This window comes from Malaya genurostris, chromosome 1, assembly GCF_030247185.1.
Source record: "Malaya genurostris strain Urasoe2022 chromosome 1, Malgen_1.1, whole genome shotgun sequence".
In the NCBI taxonomy this organism is placed as follows: Eukaryota; Metazoa; Arthropoda; class Insecta; order Diptera; family Culicidae; genus Malaya; species Malaya genurostris.
The window spans coordinates 136,277,262-136,287,121 of record NC_080570.1 but is presented as its reverse complement, the minus strand read 5'-3'; the positions used below and the strand labels follow the sequence as shown (position 1 = coordinate 136,287,121).

General features: G+C 38.6%; 1 protein-coding gene across 1 annotated transcript in view; it reads right to left on the bottom strand.

Moving 5' to 3' along the window:
- LOC131425859 (G1/S-specific cyclin-D2) overlaps nt 1–9,860 on the bottom strand; it is a 249,721-nt gene that overhangs the window by 18,199 nt on the left and 221,662 nt on the right. Inside the window, exon 4 of the mRNA XM_058588104.1 lies at nt 5,610–5,755. Coding sequence (XP_058444087.1) covers nt 5,610–5,755 — 146 coding nt within the window. The remainder of the gene's footprint in view (nt 1–5,609; nt 5,756–9,860) is intronic.

The window sequence follows — 9,860 nt, the reverse complement described above, 5'->3', positions numbered from 1 at the left end:
ACAAAATCCTGTGATTTCACATTCTATTAGATGAACATAAAAAGAGCGTTACGCAGTTTGACGCACATTGACGAGCGAGAACATTCAATATTGTGTCTAAAATTCCATAACATGAAATTCATCGAAATAAAAAAAGTAATGATACCGACCGCTGTGACTTGAACCGACAATCATCAGATCACAAAGTATGTCCGTTGATCGACTAAACCACGGAAGCACAGTAGCACTGCTTGGCTAATAAAAGGTGCCTCACCTGCTAACCGAATGCATATTACAGCCGAAGCCACTAAAATTCATGCAAATCCAATATTAAGGAACAATTTACAATCTTAGAAATCGATCATTGATGCAAAACGCGGATATTTAAAAGAGAAATATCAGTTTGTTTACACGGAACCGCAAAGCAACCCTTATTTAAGTCCATTCCACCCAATTTGGGGGTTCCGTTCAATATCGATGAAATTTTTGATGCCAGAAGTCTTAGAATTGCATGAAACGTCGAAATTTGGTGTCATATCGAAAAAAATCCCAGAGTAGTTTAATTGGTAAAACAATTTCCCCGGTTAGGAGTTAGCTACGGATTCGAGTCCCGTCTCTGCAGTAACATTTTCGCGGTTTTCATTACATCATTGTGTTCATATGTCAGTTTTTCAATCTGTTTCCCCGGTAGATACTGATCATATCAAAACTAGCTCAAGACGGCTCTACGTCTTAACAAAGACGTAGTTTTTATTTTCCGTGTATAACATTTTTCTAAACAAACTGATATTTTTTTTCTTTTCACTGTGGAACACGTTTTTAACAGGCACTTTTTCGTCAGGCACTTCGAGTGTCAGGTTTATCGTCACTGCTAACCTCAATCGGATGAACACATTTTGACAGTTCAGCAGTACGGATTGTAAACAGAGATTATTTTGTTTGTCTGTTGACCAATTCGATGAGGCCATTTACGGTTCATATCCCCTAAATAGAGTTTAGTTTTTTTTTGTTTTTGCGGAGTTCAAGTTTGCTTCTATGGACAAAATTAAAAAAAACTATTCATTTGGCAAGGGATATGTAGCTTCGGAGAAAAAACCAAAGTGTTCGTGATGAATAAGACGATATAGTTGGAGCTGTACGAGAAACCCATAAAGGTCCCGTGAAGATTTAGCCAGATTTGGCAAGTTGCCACTACAGCCGGGAAGTCATCCAGTGGCAAACAAGTTTGTATGTGTTTGATTGCGATCCTCTATCATTATATGATAAAGCAGGATAAACTTTATGTAATATTGCTTATGTTAGTGGAAAAACCCAACTTTCTTAAAAATCCGTAGAAAATCAGTTTTTTTTTTTACAAAATGCGTATAAAATTCAGTAAATTTTACCAATGTACTGGAAAATCAGCAAAATTACATAAAGTTTGTCATGTTTGCCATCAGGTGCTCTCTCTCCTCTCGACAGATTCTGTATATTAATTATGTAATTAAGATTGGAACTGTGTCAGACCTTTTCTTCAAACAATGAGTGAAAAATCCATATATCTGGCAACCCTTAACCTGACATCAAACCAAAGACATCATATTAACAAGATATCCAGCTCTCACATTTCCCGAACAAATCATTGGCAACATCCTCTTTTGCGAGCATGGCGCCCTCAGGCGAGTCCGCATCGAATCTCGTACGTAGAAGTAGGGCAGAAAAATGTCAAATTCATGCGCCCCAAAATAGCAGCACTGCGCACCCACACAATTGACATGATATGTTGAATGTGATGCCGTGCGATGGCGTTGCTGAACTGAAGATTGATTTCGCTCCGGGTCTGTATCAACTGAGCAAAAAATATGACCGGGCATCTATTTATCATTTCGGTAGATATTATCGCTTGTCTTTTTCGACTATTGAAACTACATTTACTATTAGAGAATCCAATCAGCGTAGTCATCACGAGATAGCGTGATAGTGATTCTTTTGACATATCCCATGTATTCAGAAAAGTTTTGGATGATTTTTTTTATTTTTCTGGAGTTTTAACGAATGGCAAAACCTTTTGAATGTGGGTTAAAAAACGTGTTGTCAGCAAACGTAAAATTGCCCCATATGAAAATCGAGGATGAAATATGAGATTATCAGTTCACATACAGATTTGATTTAGTTGATAAAACATAAGTAAATAAACCAATAAAATAACTTTTAATCATAGTTTAACAATGAGTCTTTAACTCCAATCATAAAATCTGAGAATTTTCCACATTTGAAAACTGTACCCAACATTGCTTCGAATTTAATATTTCATTTGATGATATCTACATAAACTTTAAACATACCGCGGTAAGTCACTGGATCATTGATGATCAAGTTTTTCATCATGTTTTTGAAAACCATAAAGGAGCAAAATACCGAAACCATAAAGGAGCCAGAGCTCATTTGCGTTTTTGGCCGCTTTGGACGGCTTTCGTCGACTACAGTCCACTCGTTCAAACGGTCGCTTTAACTCCGAAGTATAGTGATGGATCCAGGATTCGTCCATTGTCACATATCGCCGCGAAAAAATACAGTTTATTTCGACGAAACTGCTCCAAATTGCGCTGGGAATCAACGGCGTTTTTTTTTTGGTCTACCGTGAGCAAACGTGGCACCCACTTTGACAACAGATTCCTCATACTTAGACAAATGTTCAAGCAAAATAGTGTACACACTGCCGTGAGATATCTTTAAGATGTCAGCGATCTACGGATTCAGAAATTTCCTATTCTTGAAATTGCGTAGAATGTCCAACGTGTCTTTGATTCCCAGCGCTATTTCGAGCCGTTTCATCGAAATAAACTGTATTTTTTGCGGCGATATGTGGCAATGGACGAAACCTGGTGGCCGATTCAATTGACCGAACGGATCTTCGTTCAGCATTTTCAGTTGGCAAAGTGGGCACTCATGAAAAATAGTACGGAAATATTATTGACAATGCCATCTATGTATCAGTCCCGGGACTTATTGATCAACGCACTAAAGTAGTTATCTGGGGGTTTTGGTATCACTAGGAGAACCGGTAACCGATTTGTACTAAGTACGCATGACGACCAATTAGCCGAAACTAAGTTTCTTCGTTTCAACACTTGTATATCGTTTATTTATCCTCGGCTTCAACCTAATTGTGGTCGTTTGCCGGGTGTTTTCGACACTTCCTCAAAGACATGAGCAGTTCAACATAAACTGCTAATGCACTGATTAGTCGAACACAAAGCGTACAAATAAGTACCTAAAATAGATCTTAGTGTACCTAAAATTGACGTAATATGATAAAACGTAAATTTAATACAATGTAATAATGTGTTTGACTTTAGGGGTCAGGAACAGAGCTAATAAAAGTCATTTTCATTGAGTCTCAAAATAGATGAAAATGACGAAAAATTAATGTCACTCTCAGCTTTGCTTACAAACTAATTACATGTCCAGTCAATGGCATAAGCAGTAGTTTCAAAATTGTGTTCTTTCTTTCATTTGCCCTTTCAGTTCAGTTGCGGTTTTCAGTTTAAATCCCATAGTATGCTGTGTCGGTATTCAACCGAAGCTTTGAGAATCGAAAATGACGGAAAAAGTTTACACAATGACTCTTACCTGTTGGTGCTCGAGTTTGTAGGAGTTTTGGTTTCGTATTGTCATAGAGGAAAGAATGACGTTGGCAATTATGCTCTGTCATTTTTTCGATGAGAAACGAAAATGCTTCGTCTCTCTTCGTTTGTTCTGGTGTCGGTCATTTACGAATGACAGTGAAACATTGAAAATGAGACTGTTGGAATGGTTTCTTTCATTGAGAATGCGTGACAATTTTAAGCTCTGGTCAGTAACAACTGTTTCATACAGCCCGCCGTTTCGACCAATGGTTTTGGTCTTTATCAAAGAAAAGTAGTCTTATATTTCAATAAAAGAAAAACGTTTGGTACCATATCAATGTTTACTCAATAATTTACCCACCATCTCTGGAAGTGGCGTTAAGTTAGACAAACGTTTTTGTTTAAAATATGAGACAATACCTTATGATAAAAAAAGAACCGGAATTTTATTAAAAAACGCAAAATTTCATTTTTTTAAACATTTGATTATTATCGCCTTCAAAGTACTCTCCTCCTGCGGCAACACATGCATGCCAACGCTTGATCCAATTTTCCATACAAGTTTTCTAGGCCGCCGAAGGTATGGCCTTTAGTTCACGCAGCGAATTCTCTTTTATGGTCTCTATGGTCTCAAAACGCGTTCCCCGCAATGGCAATTTGAGTCTGGGGAAGAGGAAAAAGTCACACGGGGCCATATCTGGAGAGCACGGTGCTTGGTTGATGATATTGGTTGAGTTTTTGGCCAAAAACTGCGACACAACCAACGCACACACGACGCTGTTTTTGAATGAAATTCAGCTTTTTTGGCACCAGCCGAGAAGCGACGCGTTTCAAACCCAAAACATCAGTTAAAATGTGTTCAACTGATCCATAAGAGATGCCCAACAACACCGCAATCTCTCTAATCGGTACAGAACGATTTTGCAACACGATTTGCTTCGCCGATTCCATGTTTTCTTCAGTAACAGATGTTGTTGGGCGGCCAGGGATCTCATCATGATCCACGCTTGTACGACAACCTTTGAAGCGTTTATATCACTCGTCTGCCTGTGTTTTTCGTAGACACGATTCACCAAAGGCCTTTTCTAACATTTTCAACGTTTCGGAACACTTAAATCCATTTGCAACACCAAATTTGATGCTCGCACGTTGTTCTAAATTTTCATCCATTATAAAAATCGCCACACGAAAATTTTTCAACTTCTTTGTATGGACGCCAAACAAAAAATAATCGTACGATATGCCTCAAAATTTGACAGAATGTGTATAAAAGCGTTGCCAACGTTGAGAGAATAAAAGTTTACCGATTGGACAAGCGCGGGAATTTTAAAATGAAAATTCCGGTTCTGTTTTGATCAGAAGGTTTTTTTTATCATTTATTAACCCCCGGTTTTAACCTAATAATGGTCGTTCACCGGGTATGTATCAGATTGGGGTAGGGGTTTGGGGGTGGCTGTGATCATAAGGTATTTACTCTCTAGTTATTGTTTTGAATATTTGCAAAACTCCTAGTCGAATAGATTTGTGTACGCTCATAGACATACACTTTTTAAACGAGTAGCGTTAGCATTGTGAATCAATATCAAATCTTAAACATTGTACAGCTTCGTTTTAATAAATGATTAACAGTTCGTTTAGTGTTAATACATTTATAGGAATGAGTACAAAACCAATTTCATGTACTTTGCTATATCGACAGCGCATAACAGTTTTCGTTGAATTGTAATGCCACTCAGCAGTTCTACATAAACCGCAAAGCAGACATAAAGTGTCTGCTGAATAGAAATAAAGTTTTCAAGGGAGTAGCAGATACTTTATATCTGCTAAGCGGTTTATGTTCAACTGCTGAGTGGCATAACATTTCATCATAATCTGTTATGTGCACTGACGGATAAACATAAAATATTACAGTTACTTCCCTCGTTAAAGATCGAAATCAGAGGTCGAAACGTCGGGTCAAAAAGAGACCAATTGACAAGAAAAAATGTTCTACGCTGTAATGCGTCCGCTCCAAAAACTTACCTGTTCTACCCCGGTCAGATCGGTAAACCGATCCACCAGGTACTTGATCGACCGGCCGCTGCGCAGGTCCCACCGAAGTCCGCTGAGCGAAGCCGCAATACTGGATGCCGCCATCGTACTGGCCGTGTATTTCAAAAAGTTGTGTTCTGCAATTGAAACAAACAAAAAATATATACAGGAAAAGATTAGTCACATGTTGTGCAAAACTAATTAGGAAACAGTTTAGTTTCGGGATGTAACCAAATCCTGGCGGAGTTCCCGTTTTTTTGTTTTCGCCGGCTCCGCCAGGGAATCAACGATTGGCAACGAATCGTGTCGACCGGGTTGGAAGCCAAACGGAACCAAAATCCGTAAACAAGAGAGCTCGTCGCTTGACGACTTCCTTGCGATTGTGATGCACCGTACGCATCGGGGAAGGGATTCGTATCCGGTCTCCGGATGCAGAATTGCGCGCCGTCGATTTGATGTGGAAGAAATTTTTGTGGGTGATTCATAAGTGGTATCACATGAACCGTACCCTGCTCGGTGCAAAGAAAACAAAAAAAAAACCTCGCACAAACAAAGCCGATGGGCGAAATAATGTATGAAATCTAAATTACTGGAGCGGATGTCGAAATGACACCCTCGTGTAGCATAAAAAATCATGAAGACCGTAAGGAACGCACTTTCGGGACATTATCGTCTTTTTTTTTGTTTCCTTCGCATGCGAATCCACAGACGACTGTGTCTGGTTTGGGGCCCTTGCCAAAAAAAAAAAAACAGTGGGCGACTCAGCTGCCAGGAATGCCTGAAAATCAAAAGGCAATAAATTTGCATCAAATTTATCCGTTGCATTTTGCATTTGGGAATCACTCGTCAGTCAGTCAGTCAGTCTGTCAGTCAGGCCGGTTGAGTGAATTCTTCTCGGTCAATGTTCTGATTCGGGATATGAGAAATATGTCATCTCCCGAATGTACCAGATGAGCCTGTGCTCCAACGAAGACATTGACCTTTGTCCGTTTGCCTATCGGAGACAGACAATCTAAACACGCTACCCGTGGTTCAGCCTTTTTTTGTCTGAAAGTGGTTAAGTGAGATAAATTAGGAAGGCCGCACCAGTAGCAGCAGCACCGAGTTGGTCCCAGTCTGCCAAATAATCGCCAAAAAATGCGAATAGCGCTATCTTAATCATAAACATCTGCCTGAGCATTGCTTATTGTGACGTTTGTTTTCTTCTTCACCTCGAAGTTAATAACTGTCCTTTGTCGTTACAATCTGTGCCCTTAGTCCCGATGTGCTGGTTTTTGTCGTACAGAAATGTGTAATGTTTGAAACATTTGCGATAGATGACTTCGTTTCTAGAAATGACCACAACAGTTTCGAAAGCGTTGAATATTCTTTCACCAAAATCACTGAGGCTAAATTTGAAAACAAATCCTAGCAAATGAATTGCTTCAAGTTGAACTCCTAAGAGGCACTAGCAGTCCTAGTTGAACTACTTAAGTATTGAAAAGTCTAAGGCGAACTTTGACACTGCTTCCACCCAACGGTTCTGAACCAGAAAAAATGACGTCTTCCGAGCAGTGTTGAGAAAAAATCAAAATTCCTGAAAAAGCGACTGAATGTTTTCACAATTGATATTCAGACAAAAAAAAATCATCGTTCACGAAACTCATTGCAGAAAAGTTCAGTACTGATTTTATGAAAACTCCTTGATGATATTTGATTTGATGTAAAAAATTCGCACATTGAATATATCTGATATGATTCTCGAGCAGAAGATTTTTAGGAAATGAATTTTCATTGCCGTTATATCTCAATCTTTTACAGAATACATGTTGAATAAATTCGCCGATGAACAAAAACAGAACCTTTCTGAAAGTGGATCAAGATGATGTATTCGAAAATTATTCGGCAATACTGTGCTGGTGAAGTAATATCATCAATGGAAGCAGCAAGTGATGTTATTAATAATAGTTATAATGATAAAAAACAACAATAAAAAACCAATCACAATGCATGTTATGCAACTCAATAAAAAAATATTACCCAATTTCAGTGTTTATGATTGCCGATAATTTGACAGAAGCTGCTGGATATTTATCTACATTGTATACAACATTTTCAATCCGGTAGAAGATGCTACAAGAACTCGTGTCTTTCGATGCATGAACCGTGAGAGAATTTTTCTACATATCTTCGCTCCACTTCATAATCTGAGTATTTCACAGCCCTTAAAAAAATTTACAGTCTGATAATGATCCGTGCTGTGTAAAATTTACCAACAGAGAGAATCGCAAGTTGACAATTATCGCAGAAAATCGAATCGATGATTCGACTTGATGATTCTTATACTAGGTTGCAATATTTCAAAAGTATTGTGTGGAGCGTTCACATACATTTTCATAGACACAACTTATACAAAAAGGTTATATGCACATAGTTAGAATAAGCCGCAATAGCAAAATGATTCTATCGCAATTATCAACTGCCCGTATAGAATCGGAATGCGAAACGAGAATAAGCGACCGTTTGTTGCTTCAAAGAGAATCCCCACAGCAGCGTGCTAAATCGTGATGCTCAAACAGGTAATCGAGAGAAATTCGCTCTCGCACTGGTGTCCCATCTATGCCATGCCGGTTTTTTGTTGCTGTGATGATATCCGTCTCTCTTTGATGGCACTTATTGAATCGTGTGAAGAGTTGCGAGTGAGCGTTCTTTGATACGATAGAAGCCATCCTTGCCTAATTTAGCTTGATTATCATACGCAGAAGTAACAGGAGCGCAGGCTATCGCTATGCCAACGCAAGCACGCAATTCAAACGCTGCGTCTGCTGTGTACTTAAAACATGCACAATGCTGCACTCCTGTTACTTCTATAGATCAAATTTATGGTAAATAGCGTTTTATTGGGTTTAATCTAAATAGTGCAGTGTTATTAACCAGCAGGTATTAAAACAGCCTTTCGTCGCTATGATCACTATTCATCATCAGTCATTATTTGTCAGTTGCGAATTTATTCAGTAGAGATTTTTTTATTGATGAAAATATAATAATTAAATCTGGCACAAATCATTTCTGTGTCAAACGTAGTGGAAATCCAGCATCGAAATATCACCGGAGACTCTTCTCGCTTTTGATTATCTCTTTAGCGATATTTCTGTGGGTGAAATTCGTCGCTTGTAAACTTCGAGCCTCGGAAATCTCGGAAGTTACTTTTCAGGCAATAAGTTATTTTTTCAATTTCTAAAACTGATTCTATCACGAGTGATATTGAAATGAACTTTTTCTGATCATGATTATCTCAACGCTGGTTCCGAAAAGCACACTCGAACATGTACCGAATGTTTGACACTTTGCTAACCGAAATCGATACTGTTTCCCAATCAGGCACGCTTTACTTGAAGCCCCGCCTAGAAAGTGACATGATGATTGTCTAATTCGAGAGACGAGTACAAGAACATTCAGAATCTAGATGGAGTCCTGACCCCAAACCACACATTTTAAACGCATAAGCGACACACGTACACCATTTCAAATGCTAGGAAAAAGGAGGGTGGGTTTTATCAGAGACACGTTGAGTGTATTTATCTCATAAGAGAAAGGGCAGTTGAATTAGAACATGCTATATTACTGGCTTGAGTTAAAATCGATTGCCATAGTACTGGGGGGGCTGGACCTAGTTTTGCCATATTATAGGGTCTGGACCCGTAATATGGAAAGTTTTGGCTCAGGTGGAATTGGATTCTGAATTAGAACCTGATTTACGAACTGAGAATTCTGAACCGGGATTCTGCAACTGAAATTTGGACCAGAAATCTGGAACTGAACTCTGAACCTTCATTATGGTACTAAGCCTGAATTCTTGAACTAAAACTGATTTCTAGATCTCATTTCTGGAACTGGAACCAGATTCTGAATCTGGAACTGAGTTTTGGAACATAATTTAGAACTGAATCTTGAATCTAGTATCTAGCACCAGTTCATTTCCAGTACAGAAATAAAGAATTTCAGTTTCATAATTCAACCAGAGTTCTTAAACTGAATTCTAGAGCTGAATCCAGTAACTCAAATTCAGATTCAAACCAGAATCCAGGTTCGGAGTTCCGTTTACAAATTCAGGCTCAGATATCAATTCCAAAATCGTGGAAGTGGAATTGTATTCTAGAACTGAATTCTAGACCTTGATTCTGGAACATAAACTTATGCCACAATATACGTTTCAGTTCCAGTCGTGGGCCTGAAATCTGAAACTCAATTCAGAACCTGAAT